The sequence below is a fragment of the Argopecten irradians genome, chromosome 12, assembly GCF_041381155.1.
Source record: "Argopecten irradians isolate NY chromosome 12, Ai_NY, whole genome shotgun sequence".
NCBI classification, from domain to species: Eukaryota; Metazoa; Mollusca; class Bivalvia; order Pectinida; family Pectinidae; genus Argopecten; species Argopecten irradians.
The window spans coordinates 36,564,656-36,590,678 of NC_091145.1; the positions used below are offsets into that span (position 1 = coordinate 36,564,656).

The 26,023-nt window shown below is 35.3% G+C and overlaps 2 protein-coding genes across 2 annotated transcripts; one reads left to right on the forward strand and one right to left on the reverse strand.

Moving 5' to 3' along the window:
• Positions 1-10,941: 10,941 nt before the first annotated feature.
• LOC138304841 (protein FAM185A-like) lies at positions 10,942-14,829 on the forward strand. The gene is made up of 7 exons (XM_069245166.1): positions 10,942-11,615; positions 12,219-12,319; positions 12,545-12,637; positions 12,912-13,092; positions 13,634-13,729; positions 14,085-14,219; positions 14,567-14,829. The coding sequence occupies exons 1-7, from the start codon at positions 11,135-11,137 to the stop codon at positions 14,677-14,679; spliced, it is 1,200 nt and encodes a 399-aa protein (XP_069101267.1). The 5' UTR covers positions 10,942-11,134; the 3' UTR covers positions 14,680-14,829.
• Positions 14,830-15,732: 903 nt separating this feature from the next.
• Positions 15,733-25,903, reverse strand: LOC138304842 (protein UXT-like). The gene is made up of 5 exons (XM_069245167.1): positions 25,800-25,903; positions 24,471-24,552; positions 24,137-24,210; positions 17,208-17,379; positions 15,733-16,343 (listed from the first exon to the last, which is right to left on the reverse strand). The coding sequence occupies exons 1-5, from the start codon at positions 25,871-25,873 to the stop codon at positions 16,278-16,280; spliced, it is 468 nt and encodes a 155-aa protein (XP_069101268.1). The 5' UTR covers positions 25,874-25,903; the 3' UTR covers positions 15,733-16,277.
• Between the last annotated feature and the right edge of the window lie 120 nt (positions 25,904-26,023).

The window sequence follows — 26,023 nt, forward strand, 5'->3', positions numbered from 1 at the left end:
GGCGAAGGTAATCTCCGGTCCAATCATGCATGTCTTCTATACGGATTTCATAGTAACGCTGTTTATTACATGCTTCTATTGAATTCACCAGTGAAACGAGACGGCTGATGAAGTATTATAAAGAATTATATACAAGTTAATTAGATTGACACTTACTCTCTATCCAATGGCAGCCGGGGTAGTGATTCACTTACACTAGGGCTTTATATTTGATATTCCGTCATAGGCAGGATCAGCATCAGGCCAAGAGATGCTGGTTTGGAGTAGTAAGCTAATAAAGGAATATTAACACACTTGAAATGCCTGTGAGATTTGACTCCATCAGTTGGAATACCATGGCCGTGCGTTTGATTAGGATAAATGGCACCCAATAACTGGTTGGTGTATAAAATGGTACAGGATCGTATTGTCGACATCATACAAAATATAAATGGTATAGCATGGAAGAAAACAGTTTTTTATTCAATAACATTAGCGTACGCAACGGAATATCAGTCATATGAAAAGCCTGCAAAAGTTGCCATGTACAATTTGATAATTTAAGTTATTTTACTTTAATCAATAACCTACATTGTATATATCATTTCGCAGTGTAAAGTATAATTTGAGATATGCATTTCAATATGGTTATTTTTTTTATCACGTACAAGACTCATTTAATGATCAGGTAAGAATTTAATTATATTTCATGGTGAATATCTTGCAATATAATGCACCAGACATCAAAGTGTATTGCTCCGTATTCTATCACCAGTAAATAAGTATGGTCTATACATTTTAAAATTCCTTTTCCTCACACGAAATATTGATTTTGTTAATCCTTTTCTTCATACACCGATGTACGCCTTAGTAAGCGTGTAGCGAGTTCTCAATCAATGATCCAACAAAACTTCATCCATGTCCTAACGTGATTTGCATTAGGCCTTACCCAATACATGTAGGCATATTTGAGAGGTTTTATTTGTGGTTTTGGATTTATAATTCTTATGCGACATCAAGATGGATAATTGGACTTTCATGATTTGTTATTTAATTATTAAACATGGAAATGGATTAAAATTGGAGAGTTAACAGCGGTATATATTTCGTCTTTGCATACTACAGGATTATCTTCCTTGTGGGAAGGCTTAGATTGTGACGTCATTATTTTGTATGCGAAATTCGCGTTGTTTTCTCATTAAAATCTGACGTTATGCTCACAAACACGTTATGTCAAAATTAATACCTACCCACAGGACAGATAATTGAACGAGCAACCTTAAAATACTTAAAATCAGCTCCCCCAACTGATGAGGTGAATACAATAAGGAAAATGGTTTTATGTTTTATATCTAATATTTATTTACATTTAAGATCTATTTTAGAAAATGATACATGTATATCTAAATTAGTCGTAGGTCTATTCTAATAATTTAAAGAAATATAATCGTCAGAATGTTCCTGACAAAGCAGACTGATAAAACCATAGGACTTTCTTACGTTAGGTGTCGGTCAACATTTTACTTACACAATACAAATTCAGGACTTATGAGATCCTTATCACTATCCATATCAGTTAAAACGATGTACGGAGATGACAATAAAGAGAAAAACGCTTTTCCTTCAATAGCACCTGGTCTTAGTTGTTCGTGATTCTTCTCATTCGATCGATAATATTAACAAACATTGATTTTCTTATTGTATCGGCGCATTTTATTCTAAACCGTGTCATAGCTAACGAAGGATTCCGCATTATGTCAAACTTACAGTGAATCCAAGCAAAGGTTAGCATATACTTTATAAATTTGTTGAAAACTATATAAAAAAGGAATATGGTGCTCAGGAAGAGCAAACGTCTGTTCATGATACCCATCACCAATTATGATGCTAAATCAAGTCACAATCTCAAACGACAAAAAAAACGCCACAAGTCATATTCAGAAACCTTGATCATAGAGTGTTTCGCAATACGATAATGTTAACGACCGTAAAACATTACCATAGTCTTCATATTCTTTGATATATCGGGTTTATTCGTTATAGTATTTGTAAACTTTCAACTTTTGTAGCAAAAAGCATCGTCATTACAAAAGGCTTCAAGGTGACAGTACCTGAATGGGATCAGCAGAACAACATTGGTGTGTTTACATTAATTAGTATTGCTGATTAAGTCCTATATCTCTGTTGTCATATAAATACTAATATAAGTCAGGGGAATTAAGGATCATTTCTCTGATTTTCCCATCGTTTATCTCTTGCTTATATTGAATATCGAATTACACATGGAGGAAATTTGATATAAAGCCTGTTTAACATCGGTGTATAGCATGGTATACCATTTATGATATTGTCAATACGATCCTTTACTACTTTATATATCCACTGGTTATTTGGTGCCATACATCCTATCAACGCACGGTAATGAAATTCCAATGCCAATTTACAACTGTCCTCCATGTTGTGTTTTGATTTGTTCCAAAAATGATATGCAGAACTAAGTACTAAGCATACCCAACTTTCTCTTAGAAAGTATTAAATTCCAAAATGGCTGTTTATCAGTCATGATGTGTACAGTTAATCATAAAACGCAAGAGATACAGGGACGAAAAGAAATCTAGATATGCAATTTCATAAAGATCCCGTCAACACCTTTTCAGAAATAGTGATTATATTTCCCGATTGGTCCCAAAATGTTATAGGTAGAGCCAGGGCCCATGGAGAGCCAACATGTACATATGGAAATGGAAACAGATCTCTTCGAGAAATAGCGGTTATAATGAGTGTTTCCAGACAGACGGATGAACGGACGACGGACCAAGGCGAGTTGAATAGTCCACCATCTGATGATTGTGGGTCGAAAAATTGAAAAGGAACATTTTGGATGCCAAGGATAACGATTAAATTGGATTCAATAGTTTACACAGTATCATAAGATTGTGTTTTAGCAACCCATACATTTTGATAAATTAGCTTGCGTATGCATTACATCATTACAAGAAATATGTATATTAATTCTCTACATGACAACAAGCTGTTATAATCAAATGTTACACCTGATGTGTTAGCGTCGCGCTAACACATCAGGTGTATATTGTTTTGTGTTTTAAATGCGATCGTATCATATGTAAGTCTGTACTATGTCTACCTGTAGTTAGGGAGCTAAGGACTATGGTGTAAACACTCGTTTGATTACAGGTAACGGTGTTAAGGTACTAAAATAAATTCCACATCAAAGTACTTTATTTATATACATTACCAACTATATATGGACACCTTAATATGAGTCTATCTTGTCTATTGTTTAGTAGTTATTCAAAACTTTCTGTGACAAAATCTTCCCAAATTGTTTTCATTTCTGTTTGAATATGGTCGTTGTCAACATATTCCTATATATTATTTCATCGATAACCTTGTATAAATGATAAACAATAAAACGAAATAAAAACATATGTTGTTAAACCTGATATGAAATGCTGTAATATTTCCATGTCACTGTCAATGTAATTAAAAGTAAACCCTGTAGTGTTCTGGTCCCTGATCTAAAGACGCAAAGTCAATACTTGCTACTAGCATTACCGTGTAACGTGAAATATGCTAAAGTTCTTTCTTTTGTTGATTTGAAATTTTCATTATTTTCATTTGTTCGGTTTTCATAGCAACCATGAACGCAACGAAATTACATGAGTTCTACATGAGTTTCAGATATTAACTCGATGGTGAATTACATGAGTTCAGATATTAACTCAATGGTGAATTACATGAGTTCAGATATTAACTCAATGGTGAATTACATGAGTTACAGATATTAACTCGATGGTAAATTACATGAGTTACAGATATTAACTCAATGGTAAATTACATATCAACTCGATGGTAAATTACATGAGTTACAGATATCAGCTAGATGATGAATTATATGAGTTACAAATGTTAACTCGATGGTGAATCCACTTCAAAGTTAATAAATTACCACACTCTTAATATTCTTTAATACTTTTGTTATTCAATATATAACTAAACGAACATGTGCCTCAGTGTCAGGTTAATGTCTTCCAAAAGAGGTCTATCACAAGGACATTGATGAAAGATGGACGTGTCTGATTCTACAGACACTATAGCTATTACAGTTATGGGGAAACATTTCAAAACATTAAATTCGCCATTACAAATCCTTTCCAAAACCCTGAATTTAAAGAGAAATTCCTGACACTGATTAAGGGTCATTTTCCAAACATCGTCTAACTACCATTATAAGTATTATATCAATTAATAAATACATGAAATTTATATATATTGTATCTTATACACGTATAACATGATAACTTATATCAGTACATATCATGTGTGTTTGTATATTGGTAGGAATAGCTTAGCAACTTCTTTCCTTGGTCAGAAGTGCGACACTTATAATCCGACCATGATATAACGTAGAGTTAAGGTTTTTGATAAATAGAATATTATCACTACAATTTCGTTAACGTCTTAGTTGAACCATCGACATATCTGCGTACGATTTTATCTTCGCTGTATGTTTAGAAAGTAGCTTTCGATGACCATTGTTTAAATCACGTTTAGAATATTGTCAATGTTTCGTCTCACCGACTTTGGCTATTCAGCGTCGACAGAACTGTATCGGCTAGTACAGGTTTACCAGTAAACGCTCTGTGGACCTTTTAACAAGGCCATGGTCACATAATCACATAGAAAAGTGGTCAAATACAAGATCTCTTTTCTATGCAACACACACAAAGTTTATGTATGTGTTAATATCGAGTATCTGCCGTCAAGACGACCATCAAAATAAACAAATCGAATTTAGTTCAAGGTAGATTGTTCAGATCAAATGATGCATATTTCTCGATGAATAGATTTTTACCTGAGTTTGAGCTGGGTGTTCGAGCGATATACATAATGTATAATGTTTTATATTGATCTCAAAGTCATGGCTTCTGTGTGACACAGCAATGCTGGAAGCATGTTAACGTTGTTGTAAGATGTGTTAGTGGAAGCCAAAGCGAAAATACCAATAAATGTTAAATGATTCTACATTTCAACATCAGCGAGAATGTCGTTATAGTTTTATCGGTAGGTGATCATGAACAGTTGCAGAAAATACATAATACCGGTAACTGGTATTCATTCATCGTATCAGACAACTATGTGGTAATACGGTTATTATTTACATTATTGTACAAAATTTCTACTAAATACAAACTCCATCGTTGTCGGTCCCAGTAACGTGTTGAGAAAGGAAAAGGGAACAACACTTGTCACTATTGTTACCAACAAACGTCGGGGAGAGGTTCTAACTAAACTTTGACTTAAAACAGCCTAACTAAACCGACCACACTAAACATTGATGTGAGTACGCTAAAGGGTTCCGCTAATAGATTCTATTGGGTGCGAACGATACAGAACCCAAAACGTTGGTTTTATTTCTTTATTTTGGTTAGCTGTGTGTTGGGTATTTCCAGTATCAGTAGGCGGAGAGATTGTGACCGAAACCGAGACTTAAAACGATAAAACGATAAAACGAGACTTAAAACGGTAAAACGAGACTGAAAACAACCAAACCACACCTAACATACTGTATCATTCAAAAACTGAGCTTAAAAACAATGATTTTTTTTTCAGATTTATTGGGGATGAACGATACAGTAATTTTGTTGAGCTGTATGTTGTGTCTATACAGTGTTCAATAGGCAGATATACTACATTTGTATATATAATTTTCTTTTCCATTTGCAAAAATATTATCTATGTTCTAAGCGTTAATGTATTTCATCTTCTCGAAAAATTCTTAATGTAATCTCCACGTTGTTTTCCCTTTCTCAAACACACAATATACTACGAAGATTAAATAGTTTGCTACCTCTTCTAGTCAGCAAATAAATTAAAATTAATAAGTACCGGGCACTGAACCGGAACGATGATTAATTGACAAGTTGTATTTCTATTTTACATCGGTCCAATATTGGATTATATAGAAGCCTTTCTATACGTTTTTATGTTGACGAATATTACGGATTGATAGATAACTACGATCTATTATCGGTTGGCTTTACTATGGTACCCGGAAAACAAACTTGGTATTACAGTACTGATGATCGAATGCCACACCTGGGTCTATTAAAGCTGGGGCAAGTAATTCTAAAATGGTCTTTAACTTTGACGTACTATACAACCGTTTTAAAGAGTCGCTGTCATTCATGCGTACGGTAGATAATCAGGCCAAGTTTATTAACATATTCTTTAGTACCTGTTTACACCGCTAGTGTATACCTGCGAGTGTTGGGACATGTTTTGTCAAAGTTTGTACGAATATGAACAGGAAAACATAAATTAGAGGAAAAGTTAAAGCGATATGGCGATTTGATGCGAGTTAATGTTCGACAGTAATGCCTGTAAAGTTTCCACTAATTGAAGTGTCAACGAAATTGTATAATAATATAACCCACGAAAATGATTTTTACAGTACAATCAAAGTTACTATGCGTAATATCTATATCCAGCGAAACCATATGTTTACTATTTGTTCTACTTCGAAATGAAAAGAAGTAAAAATAAAGCAAATCTAATTTTGTTGTCACAATAATGTTTAAGATACAATAAAATGAACGTGCATCCTCACGCCGTTTTGTTTGTGTAGATTTTACTGGTTCTTTATCATTTTTTAACATAAAACGACAAAACACCCATTCGGGGTGAAAGCATTAATCATAGAGAAATACTTATCTCGCCTGTGAACATCACCCCTCACCTATCGACATTTCATTGAACAAAGCGTTATCGAGGCCACCGTAAATAATGTTCTTTTGTCAATCAATTAACGTACAATCATGGATCGTATTGTGTGGGACTCCGATATACATAACATTACAAAACAATTACTTACAACAGCTATTGTTAATACACATATATACCAACAATACACAATGCCTGTATCTGTAAGGTATATAGTAGTGACTAAACATCGAAACAAGCCAGGCCTATGTGTCAAAAATCCCTGAGCTTTTAGTAAAGTCATGTACACATACTCAAAAGGTAGATTAATACGATACGACAAGTTTACCAATACGCCACCAAAACATAATCTGTATAAATCTTTTTAAGCAGTATCTTCAATGTATAATTATTTAGATTTAGATTATTCAATATTGAAACAGTAGATGGTATAAAATTACACACATGATGTCTAGCAAAATTAAGTGATTATCAACAAATAACTGGACATCTCTATACAACGAAATACTATTTATCAGGTTTGTGTCACAATACAATAGAGGGAACAAATCTTTGGACCAATACAAAAGAATCAAACTTGCTGAAAATGCTAATCTTTCCTTCGACTTACAATCAGGACATTAGAGATTCTTCAATAGAAGTTACATGTCAGTTTCTGGTACATTTCACCTCTGTGACGTTGAAAGTAAGTCAATGTCATTCTAGTAAACAAACTTGAAAGTGTAACATTCAGCATGCTACAGGCCCAACATACCTTTTGTTTGGTTCATCTAGGAAAGCTTTAAACAGATCGAACTTAGAGAAACTCTTGATAAGAACGTGCAAAATGCTCAGTGCTCAATAAAACTGAAAATGTCTTTTGTAACTTTCAACGTGACTTGTCGATATTTTTGATAATGAAAATTAAAAAGAATATAGATCGCAGTAGTAAAGAGTGTGACATTGAAAGACAATAATCACAATCAAGGTGTGAAGAGGTTACATAATTACTGTGCACCGTCTATGATTTAGTGAATTAATGTTTGTCAGTTTAGTAACCTTTAAAAAATCATACTTAAAAATCATATTTATTGTTAACTTATTTCCACATATTCCAATAAACGTTACAATCAATAAACAGTTTTATTCACACGAAACTATTATCTTAAATATCTAAACATAAACGGGGAAAATGTTTTATATACCAATTTGTATTTTTGTAGTATAAAAAAGAAATATCACATAATATTTTTTTGTTTTTATTTATTTTTTATCTGTTTTATAACAATGCTTTTCGTACTTAAAGAGCTATCTTTACAATAGGACGGTGTCTATTTGAATTGCTGTATGATTGGGCTTTTTTTTTCACGTACTTAACTATAACAGTATGTTTGCTAACGAAAGGGTTGAAGCCATCCGACCATCCCTGTAGACATTCTTCGCTTTAAACATGTTGGATCCATAGTTTAGTGTTACTTTCACCGGAGAATGCATGTGTAGGCGAGGAAAGCGGGCCATCAATTTATAACTGAATATGATGCATATACGTATTGATCGGGTCATTCAAAGAAGGGTTCTCTACACCACAAAGCCATTTAAATAGCTTGGTTCATTACAATGCAGTGAATGCCCCTACAACAGTGCTAGGTGAAGATGTCACCTCTATCAATACAAATGTTTAAGTATTTACTTTCGTATATGAAAGAAATAAAAACTATCAAATTTACAGGTAGGGTAAGAGATTCGTGAGGCTAACCAGGGCCCCAGTCTGATAATGAATATACTCATGGGAGCACTATCTATTGACTCGTTAGTCTGGACCTTGTTATTAAAAGTTTATTATTTTATGCAATGCGACATTTTTCATTTAAAACATGGTCCTTTAGCTGAAATGATTTTAAATTACTTGATACGTTGGTCATGTTAGTGACAATGTTATTCCTTTTCATAACAACACTTACCTCACTTTTTTTCTCATTTTGTAAAGTTTTATTCCGTGATACGAATTTTATATTGCTGTCATTTCATATAAAGCTACATCAAAGAACCCCTTTGCTGTCGTGTTCATTAAATTTCATATTGCTCTCTTTATATTTTTGCCTTTGGAGTCGACATACACTTGTATATAATGGTATCTAGTCAATTGCAATATTATTTGGTATCTCTTTTGATTAGTTATTTGAAATGAATCTCTACTGGTAATACCAAACAAACTGTTGTTTTTGGTATTATCAGCAAGTAACAAATAATTTACATGTTGTCAACATGATGTAAACAACATGGTGTAAACAACATGATGCAAACAACTGGTGTAAGCAACATGATTGCCGTTCGATGGGAAATGCATATCGTTCACGTCATTTGTCACACAGGAAAAATCTATAACGATGAAAATTGATGTTCGATAGTATAAAGTAATGAACTGATGATGCAGCCATAGTCCTCATTGAACTAACGTACATGTATACATACAATTTCAAATATGAAAATAAAGGATTGCTGTACCCGAGAATTGTTGATGCGAGACGTTTATCTGCCTTTTGCTTGTTTTTTGGTTCTTTTTTTTTTTTTTTTTTTTTTTTTGCTGTTTTTTAAGAATCCAGTATAACCAGATTTACAGTAATGCAGTAGCTATTATAAGCCTTTACAAAAATATATATGAACATTTTATTATGCGCAAGTCCCAAAATAGGATGTATGTTAAGACTTAAACGGAACGTTAGATAACATACAGTAGCGTTAATATACATCTTTAAATCCGCGAGGCCATCTAGCCTTTCATCAATGTTGGTGATCACAACGCTGTTGTACACAGTGGTATCCAATACACAAAAATAGACCAACGTCTGACTGTCCGGGTAGCGACGATATAATAATGATGCACTTGTTCGGTATATCATTCAAATCAGTCAAAGGTGCTGCTAATTTTCCAAATATATTAGTATATATATTTATGAACATTTTGCAAACCGCCAATAAATAAACATTTTTTTTTTTTTTTTTTTTTTGAAATAAGTATTTACCTGAATAGGTTGTCTATTCCAATACCTATTGACAGCGGCAGGCTATAGGTATACTGAAAAAACTGATAACCAATCTCTTCGGATTGGAAATTGTCGTTTGTGTATAGGTCATTGATTAAAAAGCTAAGATCAATCTTCTGATAGCATCTTTATATATATATTTGAAACTATATATGTAATGCCATTATCATGATTCGACGACGGCGACGACGGAAGCGATATCAACGACGACGGCGATGATAATAAAGACTCTAGTAGCAGTGTTGGATTGATTTCATGAATAGATTTTTTTATGTTATGGAGATATAACAGAAATCTGAATGTTCTCTAAATAAACTGCGAAACGGTTTATGATGAGAGAACACTCAGATTTTTGTGTTATATCTCCTTAACATAACACATCTTTTCAAATTAATCCTTATAATTCAATTTACTAAAGATAATCTCTTCTACATTCAAAATTCATTTTGGGACTCTTTTGGCTATGAAATCATTACGCCTTCATCTCAGCCAATCAGAAGCAACATTACAAACGGTGACGCCATTATTTCGTTTATGGGCTGATAAAGTAAATTGTAAGCGAATGAAAATGCTCGTAATAAGCAAAATTGAACTATTAATAGAGAGGATCAAAAGAGAAGAAAAAATGCAACCTACTTTTTGAATTATAAATGGGAGACAACTCGTACATGTGTATTTTTATACAGTTCTAATGTCTCTCTAATAATGTGTTACCATTAGTGTCAGAATATAAGACAAAAAAAATAATAATAATTTGAAGATGTGTATTTGTTCGTATCCTACTTTGGTCGTTGTTGCCAGATACTGTACACACAAAATGCAATCAGAAATACATTATGTATATTTCAAGCCTATAATGCAACCATCAGTGCTTTGTATACATGTCACAACACAGCAATGATCAAGAATCATTGTTCTTTAAAATATATCTAAACGCGTCGAAATTTATAAACTTTCTTTTTTATGTCGAAAAAAAATCAAAATTAATAAGCTTACGTATCTGCACATTATCAGAAACATATATACATACACGTATGTATATATGTTTATGACATTATGTATATGTGGATCTAGCCCTCTTGCACTGCATATTAGATGTCATGAAAGAAATACTTCTTGGCATCTAATATGCAATCTGCATTAAATCATTTTTTTAAATGTATATAATATTATCTTTTGCCCAAAGGTTTATTTAATATTTTAGTTTAACATAAAAGAATAGTTCACGTTTGATACCAGATTAGATTGCGCCCTGTCAATAATTACATAGGCATAAATTTGACGGAACACCGGTAGTTAACCTGAAATTGTAAACTTCCGGTTTATTTTTAGCCGGTAAGGAGTTATAAAACTGTGACTTTCCTAGGACAAAAGCGTTCTTGGTAACAATGAATTTGTGCATACGAAAAACTGTGTGTTTTCTCGATAAAGTTGTTAAACTGTCAAGGACGACAACATTATCAAACTTTAACATTAAACCCGTGTTTGCACCAACAGCTTTCAGAAGAAGTGTCCACACTGGGAACCATGTGGATGCTGATGTTGAGAACAGATTGTTGGAGCAGTGGTGCTGTGGGGTCGGACACTTTGGCAAACTAAAACTTAATCTCCCGTTTGACACTCAAGTATCCAGTCTAAATCCACAGCTATATCCCGATATGGACAAAGTTATAATAAAAATGCTGTATACTGGTGAAGAAATTCCATCCCAAGATGATCTTCATGAATTTTTATCTGGCTTAACAAAGATGTATGAACTGAAATTTGACACCCACGACAGTGTGCGTCCAGAAGAAATCGTTGTAGACGGAAGATTCAAGGCAGCAAGACTGCCAATTATATGTCAGTGTAATATCCCAATAAAATTTGGTAAGAATTGTGAAGAAATTTACTTACATTCAAACTTGTCTTAAAAGAACACAAAACTGGAATAACAAACGTCCTTTATAGGCAGATGTCCTTTATATAGAGGCAAATTATAAAGCGGAATTCAGCAAATGGGATTAATGAGTCTGTTCTTTATAGACAGTGGAATCATACTCTGCCTCCCTCAGTTCCCAGAAGGAATCTTCTGTCCGCCATTCAGAGCTACGTCACCACAGCTATATAGACAGGTGTCCTTGATATAGAGGTGTCCTTCATAGGAGAGAAAAAGCATTTCATACAACTTAAAAATTTAAAAGAACATGTTTTAATTTAATAATTACCACACTATATGACTATGAACTACTAAGAGAACATTATAGTTGAATTATCTCCCGTTGACTATGAACTTGCTCAATACATGGTACTTCATAATTTAGAACATATCATATGACAACATTAAATTGATCCTCAATACCATTTTTGTCATAATTTTATTTGCAAGGATGAATTTATAGTATTAGAAATTAAAATTAAGATTACACGGTATAATTGCATGAACGATAATGTATTTCATTAATCAAAATGTTATGCAATTCTTTGTTTCAGATTTGGATGTAAACTGTGGTCAAGGTTCAGCCATTATACAAGGGATGGAAAGTGACAGTATCAATGTGAAGGCTAAATCATGCAGCTTTATTAGTACCAAGGTATATACATCTGATTTATATGCATGTGAAAAGGTATAAAAGTTTGTGTATTACAATAGACAGACCCTGTCACCAACATCAAATAACACATCTCTCCTAGATACAATGTATACTCTTAGAGATACATAATGTATATCTTTCGTGGATATGAAATCAATAATTATACTGAAATAAATCAGTTATTTCTTAAACCATCATCAACAAGAATTCATTGTTCTGTTTCAGAGTGGCTCTGTCAATGCAGAGAGTAATGAAGGTGACCTTATCTGTAAGAATCTTCTACAAGGAAATGTAAACCTTAAGGCTAAAGGATCTTCAGTGAGTCAAAATTTTTATGTTTTAATAAGGATAAATATGTTTGTGTCAAAAAAGTTTTAACCAAGTTACCAAGTTCACAGATTCTTTAGGTTGAATTTCAATTTTTTAATGAACCTTACATTATTGAAAGATATTTTGTAGCTCTGACTTAAGAAGAAATTACACTGTAGCTTTTGATGTATATGTAAAGTTATAGAGGTAACTGATGCAGGCCATGTGGGTCTCTTGTGTATATAAATGTAGTTTACAAGCAGTGTCTGGTTTATAATTACAGAACATAATTACAGGCAGACTTCAGGGAACTGAGATCACCTGTACATCAGATAATGGTAACATCACCTGCTCCTCAGTTTACTGTAGTAGGGCAGAATTTACCAGTCACCATGGAAATATCAAACTGGCCAATTGTCACTCAGATACACATGTTACAGTCCCACAGGGAAACCTCACAATAGGTTTGTACTATTCTGATTTTACATTAACTCAAAAAATTATAGAGTTTAAAAAACACAATTAACAAAGCACAAATTGATAGGGTACGTACCATAACTCAGCAGTTTGTCTGAATAAGGTCAGAACTGGAAGTTTAGTGTGGTGTCAGTAACATTATATGACCCAACCCCCTATTTCACGGCAAAGGTATCAATATTCAATGTACATAAATACAAAAATATAATGGGACTAATTCATGTACCATGTGATACCTGATAGTGTTTGTGTGGGACTAGTATCTTCAGTGGTGATGGAACATAAGTATTCGTAATCTTCCCGTTGAAATGATGTTAGCGGGGGATGTCATCTTGTGATGTCATCTTTCATCTTTTGATGTTAGCGGGGGATGTCATCTTGTGATGTCATCTTTTGATGTCATTTATAACAATAGAAACAATATTCCTGCACAAAAATTGTCAGATATCACGTGGGTACGTGACTGAATGATTCCCATTGTTGGTAAAAATGTTCATAATGCTGAAACATTTTTGTTTACTTTCAAAGATTCCTTGGAGGGAAATTTAAATGCTGATGTCAAAAAGGGATCAACAGATCTATTTATAACAAGGCCAGAGAAAGTTAAAGTAATATCTGAAACAGGTAAAGTACATGTATATCAAACTGACAATTGAGAAGTCAGTATACAGTTTTCAAACTTATTTGAAATCGACAATAACACAGACACCCAATTTATCATTTACAATGTAGAAACCTAATGTAAACTTGAAAAATATGATTTGTAGAAAGAACGATTTCAAGATATCTAGAAAAAAAACCACCTATCACTGTTAGGCAGATAATCTTTATCTGATTTCGTATGAATTTTAACCTATTGAAACGGGTATCAGCATACTGTAGTGTTTATTCATTACTTGTATAAAGTTGATTGTTTGTTGAGTATTATAGATCAACAATCAGTACCTGCCGCTACAGTAAAATGACTTGTGTGTTCTAGGTAACATCAATATACGGGTAGACAAGACAATCAACTCTGAATTACACCTACAAGGTAGAACAGTGGATGTTGATGACTCACTGGAGTTTAAAGAGGAGAGCTCTACTGAAAGCAATCAGCAGATGTTTGTAAAAGGTATGTAGGATATATATACAAGAAAATATATGCATCATTTAGTAAACTTGTTAATACATTGTACTAGTTTGTTCTAAGAAAAACTTCCTTTCCACAGTTAAAAGGCACAACTATAGAATTAATAGCATGATAATGTAAACTATGTAAGCCATTTTACAATAGTCAAGGGGGGATAATCGATAATGTGCACTTCCATTGGAGGTATTTAAGATCCGAAAATATTTTCAATTTATTTATTGTAATACTAGCATTATATAATTGCAAGATGTAGCATTGGATTATTCTATTAAACAGAAATTAAATAGATCGTTATCACATGGTTGATAAATTTTAATTCTTATTTCCAGGTTGTATAAATGGAAACCAGGCCATGATATCTGCAGAAACCTCAGATGGATTTGTACAAGTCAAACAGCAGGACTGGTTCCAGTCTCTTAATCTCAAGTTCCAATCAGGATGAAATTGACAAATGAAAGGCAATGTTATTAAATTATTTAATACTCAAAAAAAGTTTTTATCCTTTTTCTTATATTTGTATTTTTGTTTGAAAATTTGGCTTCAAATCTACACTTCAAAGAGACATATAATTAAACCACAAAATTGACCAAAAATACTGTTTTGTTTTCATCAATAAATAGTATCTTGAATTAAACTTAGTAACCAAAATAGTCATCTAATCCATATGATATTACCATGATACCCATAAAATTCTGAGAATTTGAACAAACTATATATGGAGTCATAATAGCATCACAGGTTTTTGTAATGGTCACAACAGATATGTCAATCCCTAACAATGGAGCCTTGCTTGTCAGCGCTTTGTGTAATGGTCACAACGGATATGTCAACCACTAACAATGGAGCCTTGCTTGTCACCAGTTTGTATAATGGTCACAACAGATAGGTCAGGTCACAACAGATAGGTCAATCCCTAACAATGGAGGCTTGCTTGTCACCAGTTTGTGTAATGGTCACAACAGATATTCAATCTCTAACAATGGAGGCTTGCTTGTCACCAGTTTGTTTAATGGTCACAACAGATATGTCAATCTCTAACAATGGAGTCTTGCTTGTCACCAGTGTGTGTAATGGTCACAACAGATATGTCAATCTCTAACAATGGAGGCTTGCTTGTCACCAGTTTGTGTAATGGTCACAACAGATATGTCAATCTCTAACAATGGAGGCTTGCTTGTCATCAGTTTGTGTAATGGTCACAACAGATATGTCAATCTCTAACAATGGAGGCTTGCTTGTCATCAGTTTGTGTAATGGTCACAACAGATATGTCAATCTCTAACAATGGAGGCTTGCTTGTCACCAGTTTGTGTAATGGTCACAACAGATATGTCAATCTCTAACAATGGAGTCTTGTTTGTCTTGCAACTCTACCGAGAAAATGACGAGTCTATGTTTGATGGACATGTCTAAATGTGTAAAAACACCATATGTGTTCAATGTGGTAGCTACTAAAAGGGAAACCTGACATCAAAATGAATATTGACTCATCAAACAAACATCATAAAAGCATTTATTTAGGTATAACATTGACATGATCGGTACACAGATAAAATCAACAAGTCAAAACAAACATGCCATTATAACAGTAACAAGTTGACCACATACTTGTGAGCTTCAATCATTCCTGATGATGCAATGATGAGGTTGTTGGTAATTTGACATTGGTGATGATGATTCAATGCAGTTGATGTCACTAGTGATACATGTATTGGTGATGTTGCAATGATGATGATGGTGATAATGATGATGATGATAATGATAAGATGGTGATGACAGCTTTACCAGTCTATAGCACTAATCCCAACGCAGTGCAGCAAGGTCATTTAATGATTGTGTAAACAAAAGTTTGTAATAGTATGCTTTGTATGGATTCTTTACAATTGTCCACAGAAGCTGCAAGTTTCTTTTTTATTTGATTGTTATTAAAAGAAATACATCCCTGAATGGAGTGTAAACAGTTTGTATTGAACAAACATCCTCGGTCGATCACATTCAGACAAAGCTGTAGGTTTCTCTTCCAATATAATGTTACCTGGGTCAGCTCAGTACATCCCTGAATGGAGCTGGAGTGTCTGAACTTATTCCCTGCATTTCTCTTAGGCCCTGAAATTAGTATTTTTCATTTGTTTACATAAAATATCAAACATCCATAGAGAAGTGAATATTAAAACAGATGTACCTGCTACATTATCTTTTTCAAAGTTAAGTGACGACCATAATTTCCAGACACATAATTGGTATTATAAGCTATCATTATCCTTTATACTTCATGGGTTACTATCACTATCATTATATATATATACCCCTGAAATTTCATCAATATTTTAGGGATTACTCTCACTATCACTGTATCCACTCAAGGCCAAAGGATCATGAAACAGTCTTAGATTTAAGTTTTTGCTTAGCCAATCAAAAATGGCATATGTTTTTGTTACGTCATCTGTGATTGGCTAAGACTAATTTAATTAATTAGGACTGCTTTATGATCTTGGGGACTGTACTAAGTCATAGCAAAACTAAAGTTTCTGAGACAAATTGTATATATAAGATGAGGTATTGTCATTTTAAGTACATCAGAAGAAATTGGTTGATCAAATCATTGTACACTAGCTGTGTTGACTTTGAAGCCGGGCATCACTATTTCTGTAATCTTCAAGGGAAGTTTCAATAGATCTGTGACTGGTAATATTTTTTGGGCTCAAATTGCCTTCAAATTTACTAATACACTGTCTAAAGGTGGAGTTAAAGTCAGCGTTAATAGCCTCCGGATTTTTAAGGATGGTCGTAAGGATGACCAAGATCAAATGGCATTTGCATTGTAGTCCAATCATATGTCGCAAACTCCGTACTTCCAAAACAATAGTGCAACTTCATAATCTTCTATAAATTACTAGTCAAATATATATGTACCTGGTATTGATCTTGGTCTTTATTGATAAAAGATATACTTTTTGTATATTAACTTACTTCAAGCACAAGTTTGATGTGAGCTTTCACTTTGGCAATGTCTTTACTTGTCCTCTCAACTTGTTCATTCAGTCTGGCGGTCTTTTTACCAATAAATCTGAGGGCTTCATCCATCTTAAACTCCACGAAAAATCCAAAACCAACACTGACATAGATTCTGGAGGCATCCGGTCTGAAGTCACAAAACATTACAATATCAAATGTAAAGAATTAAATACACAAATCATGGGGACAAAAGCACAATGCAGTTGTCAGGTCACCAATGACAATTAACTGCCCAATATGGATTTCTACCTTGCTACCGAAGAGGTGAACGGTTAGTGGCAACATAGTTCATACAGCTAAAATAACAGACAGCTTAACCACTCAACACTTGTGAACTGTAGAGAAAGGTCCAGTAGTACAATAGCAGACACCTTAACCACTCAACACTTGTGAACTGGAGAGAAAGGTCCAGTAGTACAATAGCAGACACCTTAACCACTCAACACTTGTGAACTGGAGAGAAAGGTCCAGTAGTACAATAGCAGACACCTTAACCACTCAACACTTGTGAACTGGAGAGAAAGGTCCAGTAGTACAATAGCAGACACCTTAACCACTCAACACTTGTGAACTGGAGAGAAAGGTCTAGTAGTACAATATCAGACACCATAACCACTCAACACTTGTGAACTGGAGAGAAAGGTCTAATAGCTAGTACAATATCAGACACCTTAACCACTCAACACTTGTGAACTGGAGAGGAAGGTCCAGTAGTACAATAGCAGACACCTTAACCACTCAACACTTGTGAACTGGAGAGAAAGGTCCAGTAGTACAATAGCAGACACCTTAACCACTCAACACTTGTGAACTGGAGAGAATGGTCTAGTAGTACAATATCAGACACCTTAACCACTCAACACTTGTGAACTGGAGAGAAAGGTCCAGTAGTACAATAGCAGACACCTTAACCACTCAACACTTGTGAACTGGAGAGAAAGGTCCAGTAGTACAATATCAGACACCTTAACCACTCAACACTTGTGAACTGGAGAGAAAGGTCCAGTAGTACAATATCAGACACCTTAACCACTCAACACTTGTGAACTGGAGAGAAAGGTCCAGTAGTACAATATCAGACACCTTAACCACTCAACATTTGTGAACTGGAGAGAAAGGTCTAGTAGTACAATATCAGACACCTTAACCACTCAACACTTGTGAACTGGAGAGAAAGGTCCAGTAGTACAATAGCAGACACCTTAACCACTCAACACTTGTGAACTGGAGAGAATGGTCTAGAAGTACAATATCAGACACCTTAACCACTCAACACTTGTGAACTGGAGAGAAAGGTCCAGTAGTACAATAGCAGACACCTTAACCACTCAACACTTGTGAACTGGAGAGAAAGGTCCAGTAGTACAATATCAGACACCTTAACCACTCAACACTTGTGAACTGGAGAGAAAGGTCCAGTAGTACAATATCAGACACCTTAACCACTCAACACTTGTGAACTGGAGAGAAAGGTCAAGTAGTAAAATATCAGACACCGTAACCACTCAACACTTGTGAACTTGAGAGATAGGTCTAATAGCTAGTACAATATCAGACACCTTAACCACTCAACACTTGTGAACTTAACAGAAAGGTCCAGTAGTAAAATATCAGACACCTTAACCACTCAACACTTGTGAACTGGAGAGATCAGACACACATAATCACTCAACATTTGTGAACTGGAGAGAAAGGTCCAGTAGTACAATAGCAGACACCTTAACCACTCAACACTTGTGAACTGGAGAGAAAGGTCCAGTAGTACAATAGCAGACACCTTAACCACTCAACACTTGTGAACTGGAGAGAAAGGTCCAGTAGTACAATAGCATACACCTTAACCACTCAACATTTGTGAACTGGAGGGAAAGGTCCAGTAGTACAATAGCAGACACCTTAACCACTCAACACTTGTGAACTGGAGAGAAAGGTCCAGTAGTACAATAGCAGACACCTTAACCACTCAACACTTGTGAACTGGAGAGAAAGGTCTAGTAGTACAATATCAGACACCATAACCACTCAACACTGTGAACAGACATATCAGACACCATAACCACTCAACACTTGTGAACTGGAGAGAAAGGTCTAATAGCTAGTACAATATCAGACACCTTAACCACTCAACACTTGTGAACTGGAGAGGAAGGTCCAGTAGTACAATAGCAGACACCTTAACCACTCAACACTTGTGAACTGGAGAGAAAGGTCCAGTAGTACAATAGCAGACACCTTAACCACTCAACACTTGTGAACTGGAGAGAATGGTCTAGTAGTACAATATCAGACACCTTAACCACTCAACACTTGTGAACTGGAGAGAAAGGTCCAGTAGTACAATAGCAGACACCTTAACCACTCAACACTTGTGAACTGGAGAGAAAGGTCCAGTAGTACAATATCAGACACCTTAACCACTCAACACTTGTGAACTGGAGAGAAAGGTCCAGTAGTACAATATCAGACACCTTAACCACTCAACACTTGTGAACTGGAGAGAAAGGTCCAGTAGTACAATATCAGACACCTTAACCACTCAACATTTGTGAACTGGAGAGAAAGGTCTAGTAGTACAATATCAGACACCTTAACCACTCAACACTTGTGAACTGGAGAGAAAGGTCCAGTAGTACAATAGCAGACACCTTAACCACTCAAACACTTGTGAACTGGAGAGAATGGTCTAGAAGTACAATATCAGACACCTTAACCACTCAACACTTGTGAACTGGAGAGAAAGGTCCAGTAGTACAATATCAGACACCTTAACCACTCAACACTTGTGAACTGGAGAGAAAGGTCCAGTAGTACAATATCAGACACCTTAACCACTCAACACTTGTGAACTGGAGAGAAAGGTCCAGTAGTACAATATCAGACACCTTAACCACTCAACACTTGTGAACTGGAGAGAAAGGTCAAGTAGTAAAATATCAGACACCGTAACCACTCAACACTTGTGAACTTGAGAGATAGGTCTAATAGCTAGTACAATATCAGACACCTTAACCACTCAACACTTGTGAACTTAACAGAAAGGTCCAGTAGTAAAATATCAGACACCTTAACCACTCAACACTTGTGAACTGGAGAGATCAGACACCATAACCACTCAACATTTGTGAACTGGAGAGAAAGGTCCAGTAGTACAATAGCAGACACCATAACCACTCAACACTTGTGAACTGGAGAGAATGGTCTAGTAGTACAATAGCAGACACCTTAACCACTCAACACTTGTGAACTGGAGAGAAAGGTCCAGTAGTACAATAGCAGACACCTTAACCACTCAACACTTGTGAACTGGAGAGAAAGGTCCAGTAGTACAATAGCAGACACCTTAACCACTCAACACTTGTGAACTGGAGAGAATGGTCTAGTAGTACAATATCAGACACCTTAACCACTCAACACTTGTGAACTGGAGAGAAAGGTCCAGTAGTACAATATCAGACACCTTAACCACTCAACACTTGTGAACTGGAGAGAAAGGTCCAGTAGTACAATATCAGACACCTTAACCACTCAACACTTGTGAACTGGAGAGAAAGGTCCAGTAGTACAATATCAGACACCTTAACCACTCAACACTTGTGAACTGGAGAGAAAGGTCCAGTAGTACAATATCAGACACCTTAACCACTCAACATTTGTGAACTGGAGAGAAAGGTCTAGTAGTACAATATCAGACACCTTAACCACTCTTAACCACTCAACACTTGTGAACTGGAGAGAAAGGTCCAGTAGTACAATAGCAGACACCTTAACCACTCAACACTTGTGAACTGGAGAGAAAGGTCTAGTAGTACAATATCAGACACCTTAACCACTCAACACTTGTGAACTGGAGAGAAAGGTCCAGTAGTACAATAGCAGACACCTTAACCACTCAACACTTGTGAACTGGAGAGAAAGGTCCAGTAGTACAATATCAGACACCTTAACCACTCAACACTTGTGAACTGGAGAGAAAGGTCCAGTAGTACAATATCAGACACCTTAACCACTCAACACTTGTGAACTGGAGAGAAAGGTCAAGTAGTAAAATATCAGACACCGTAACCACTCAACACTTGTGAACTTGAGAGATAGGTCTAATAGCTAGTACAATATCAGACACCTTAACCACTCAACACTTGTGAACTTAACAGAAAGGTCCAGTAGTAAAATATCAGACACCTTAACCACTCAACACTTGTGAACTTGAGAGATAGGTCTAATAGCTAGTACAATATCAGACACCTTAACCACTCAACACTTGTGAACTGGAGAGAAAGGTCCAGTAGTACAATAGCAGACACCATAACCACTCAACACTTGTGAACTGGAGAGAATGGTCTAGTAGTACAATAGCAGACAACTTAACCACTCAACACTTGTGAACTGAGAGAAAGGTCCAGTAGTACAATAGCAGACACCATAACCACTCAACACTTGTGAACTGGAGAGAATGGTCTAGTAGTACAATAGCAGACACCTTAACCACTCAACACTTGTGAACTGGAGAGAAAGGTCCAGTAGTACAATAGCAGACACCATAACCACTCAACACTTGTGAACTGGAGAGAATGGTCTAGTAGTACAATAGCAGACACCTTAACCACTCAACATTTGTGAACTGGAGAGAAAGGTCCAGTAGTACAATATCAGACACCTTAACCACTCAACACTTGTGAACTGGAGAGAAAGGTCCAGTAGTACAATAGCAGACACCATAACCACTCAACACTTGTGAACTGGAGAGAATGGTCTAGAAGTACAATATCAGACACCTTAACCACTCAACACTTGTGAACTGGAGAGAATGGTCTAGAAGTACAATATCAGACACCTTAACCACTCAACACTTGTGAACTGGAGAGAAAGGTCCAGTAGTACAATATCAGACACCTTAACCACTCAACACTTGTGAACTGGAGAGAAAGGTCCAGTAGTACAATAGCAGACACCATAACCACTCAACACTTGTGAACTGGAGAGAATGGTCTAGAAGTACAATATCAGACACCTTAACCACTCAACACTTGTGAACTGGAGAGAAAGGTCTAATAGCTAGTACAATATCAAACACCTTAACCACTCACCATTTGTGAACTGGAGAGAAAGGTCCAGTAGTACAATATCAGACACCATAACCACTCAACACTTGTGAACTGGAGAGAATGGTCTAGTAGTACAATATCAGACACCATAACCACTCAACACTTGTGAACTGGAGAGAAAGGTCTAATAGCTAGTACAATATCAGACACCTTAACCACTCAACACTTGTGAACTGGAGAGAAAGGTCAAGCAGTACAATATCAGACACCATAACCATTCAACACTTGTGAACTGGAGAGAAAGGTCCAGTAGTACAATATCAGACACCTTAACCACTCAACACTTGTGAACTGGAGAGAAAGGTCTAAAAACATCAGACACCTTAACCACTCAACACATGTGAACTGGAGAGAAAGGTCTCATAGCTAGTACAATATCAAACACCTTAACCACTCACCATTTGTGAACTGGAGAGAAAGGTCAAGTAGTACAATATCAGACACCATAACCACTCAACACTTGTGAACTGGAGAGGAAGGTCTAGTAGTACAATATCAGACACCATAACCACTCAACACTTGTGAACTGGAGAGAAAGGTCCAGTAGTACAATATCAGACACCATAACCACTCAACACTTGTGAACTGGAGAGAAAGGTCTAGTAGTACAATATCAGACACCTTAACCACTCAACACTTGTGAACTGGAGAGAAAGGTCCAGTAGTACAACATCAGACACCATAACCACTCAACATTTGTGAACTGGAGAGAAAGGTCTAGTAGTACAATATCAGACACCTTAACCACTCAACACTTGTGAACTGGAGAGATAGGTCCAGTAGTACAATATCAGACACCATAACCACTCAACACTTGTGAACTGGAGAGGAAGGTCTAGTAGTACAATATCAGACACCATAACCACTCAACACTTGTGAACTGGAGAGATAGGTCCAGTAGTACAATATCAGACACCATAACCACTCAACACTTGTGAACTGGAGAGGAAGGTCCAGTAGTACAATATCAGACACCATAACCACTCAACACTTGTGAACTGGAGAGGAAGGTCTAGTAGTACAATATCAGACACCATAACCACTCAACATTTGTGAACTGGAGAGAAAGGTCTAGAAGTACAATAGCAGACACCTTAACCACTCAACACTTGTGAACTGGAGAGGAAGGTCCAGTAGTACAATATCAGACACCTTAACCACTCAACACTTGTGAACTGGAGAAGAAGGTCTAGAAGTACAATATCAGACACCATAACCACTCAACACTTGTGAACTGGAAAGGAAGGTCTAGAAGTACAATATCTTCACCACATGGCTACTGCAACACCAAGGATCATCAATATCATGGGACAGGTTTCAGGTTTAATTTGACCTTTGATCATCAGTTTGACCTTGAATTACAGATCAATACAGGTAAACTGCTTTATCATTTCTGTAAATAAAGTTTGAGCAAGTTTTGCATCATTCTGTTAATGCTTGAATTTTTCAAAAAATGTCACCTTGACCTTAGAGTTGACTAAATACAATGTCATCTATTTATTCTTTATTGTAATGACCAAAGTCGTTTGGTTAAAAACACTTGTTTAAAAATAGAATATCAGGGCCTCTTGATTATGAGACAACTCTTTCAAGATCAAGCCCATCGCTTAAATGAGGGTCAAGGTCATTCATTTGAACAAACTTAGTTGTTTTTTCAGACAAACATGCCACAGTATTTCTGTATCAATGATGGAGTGGTGTATGGCTATAAGTAAAAAGACCTGGGCTGTTTGGGCATACAAGTGATTGATGTATCATAAGTAATTAAAATGTTTTACTTACACATTTGCTTGTACATAAAAATTGCATCCAATGTCAACTTTTGTCTTAAGCTCATCCTTGGTATAATCTGTGTCCTGTTGACATATAAAATGGAAGGAATAAATGTAAATGTAAGGTAATCATGCAAGTAAATAACATATTTTTACATGTAGATTTAATCTAATCAAAATATTTGTCATGAAGGTACTTTTTGACAAAAATTGGAACTAATAAACATCTTCAAAGGGAACAAATCTTTATAATTTATCATTTTTATTTTATGATTATGACAAGAAGAAACTGCAAAGTAGTTACAAATCTGATACACCAAGATTATAAAGTTCATTAAAATTACCTGAATTCTCTCTATGACTGTCTTCAACTGTAAATATTCAGCAATCTCTCCATAAAGTTTGTCTTGTTCATCTAAAAGTTTCCTAAAGAGTAAAAGGCAAGATTTTAGAAACCATAACTGAATTATTTAAATTCCCATGCAATACAATCCACAGACATATATTCTCAAAGGGCCATAGCTCTGCTACCAAAAATATGTTTTATTTCCCATGGTTTTTTTTTTTCAGATTGCAAATGCTACAAAATAGTGATTAACAATAAGTCTTGATATTGTTTTGTCTCTCTGTATGATAAAGTACAATTAATGTTTCAGATTGATTTCAAAATATTTAGGACATTTTGGGGTTTTTTTTCACAAACTTTGGTTTGAATTAATCTTTGGAATGATCAAAGATTTTTAAAAAAAAAAATGGAAGATTACTGGCAAAATGGCCAATATGAATCACTGTATTATATACATGCAGAACAACTTGACCACCATGGCTATGTCCATTGATATCTACTGACAATGACTGAATGTTCATTGTTGTTCTTGCGCCTTTTAAAACTACACGTGTATCTACAACATGCCATCTTTGCCTCCATTTGCCTCCATTTGATCGCCTAACCTTCCAGTTCCATGATGTGAATATTTTAAATAGTAATTTTCATTATCTGGTTTAGGGGAAATTGTCACACAGATGACCTATCCCTTTCTGCACAGGATTTTTCAAGATACCTTTCTGCACAGGATTTTTCACATGTTTTTTCAAGTCCCCATGTAAACATTGTTATTGAACATATTTTAAAATTGGTTTTTGAATAATTAATTAATTCTAATTATAAAACATTAAATCTAAAGCTGGTCTAAATCAAGGAGATCAGAAGAAATGGTAGAGTATAATATTTGTATATTTACTGTACAAAACTACACAGGGGTTTGTATAAATGTTAGCGTGTTGATATTCTGTAAGACAATGACACGCATGGTTAAGTACCAGGTGACAGATAGGACTGATAGCAAAATAGCAATCCTCTTCCTTCCGTGTTATATATATATTTACTACATTTTTATATAAACAGCAAGTGCATGTGTTAGTGTGAGTATAGACTGGCTACCAGTCTCTAGAATATTAAACAAATCACTAAAAATTGGCTTGATTATTTTTGTCAACTAGGGGGAGATAATCTAGTAAAGAACTTTGCTGAGAAGTCTTATCAGCAACTTAGGGTCTGGTGGCCAGTCTAGTGTGAGTAGGCTGTCAATTTTACACACAAACCAATATTTCCCTAAAATATTCAGATGTTGGGATCAACAGCTACTTGGTAAATACAAAGCATTAATTCTAACCTCAAATCTTCACGCAGAGTTTCGTTTAGAAAGGTTTCATATGCCAAAACTTTCTCCGGAATTGTGTTGCTCATGTTTTCGTTCGATTATTAGAATACGTGCACCTGTTTCCGGTACAGCTATTACGACATATTGAAATATAAATCATTTTATAAAATATAACATTTGTATAAAAATTATGTCATATGTATACGAAGGATACTTTCTTATACTTTCAATACTAA

What these genes read in the sequence shown, in the direction of transcription:
- LOC138304842 (XM_069245167.1), bottom strand. Translation starts at nt 25,873, where the DNA reads ATGAGCAACACAATTCCGGAGAAAGTTTTGGCATATGAAACCTTTCTA. An exon ending in CAGTCATAGAGAGAATTCAG is followed by an intron (nt 24,211 to 24,470) that starts GTAATTTTAATG and finishes ATATGTCAACAG; the next exon opens with GACACAGATTATACCAAGGA. An exon ending in ACATCAAACTTGTGCTTGAA is followed by an intron (nt 16,344 to 17,207) that starts GTAAGTTAATAT and finishes TACTAATTTCAG; the next exon opens with GGCCTAAGAGAAATGCAGGG.
- LOC138304841 (XM_069245166.1), top strand. Translation starts at nt 11,135, where the DNA reads ATGAATTTGTGCATACGAAAAACTGTGTGTTTTCTCGATAAAGTTGTT. An exon ending in TTAAGGCTAAAGGATCTTCA is followed by an intron (nt 12,638 to 12,911) that starts GTGAGTCAAAAT and finishes TTATAATTACAG; the next exon opens with AACATAATTACAGGCAGACT. An exon ending in TAAAGTAATATCTGAAACAG is followed by an intron (nt 13,730 to 14,084) that starts GTAAAGTACATG and finishes TGTGTGTTCTAG; the next exon opens with GTAACATCAATATACGGGTA.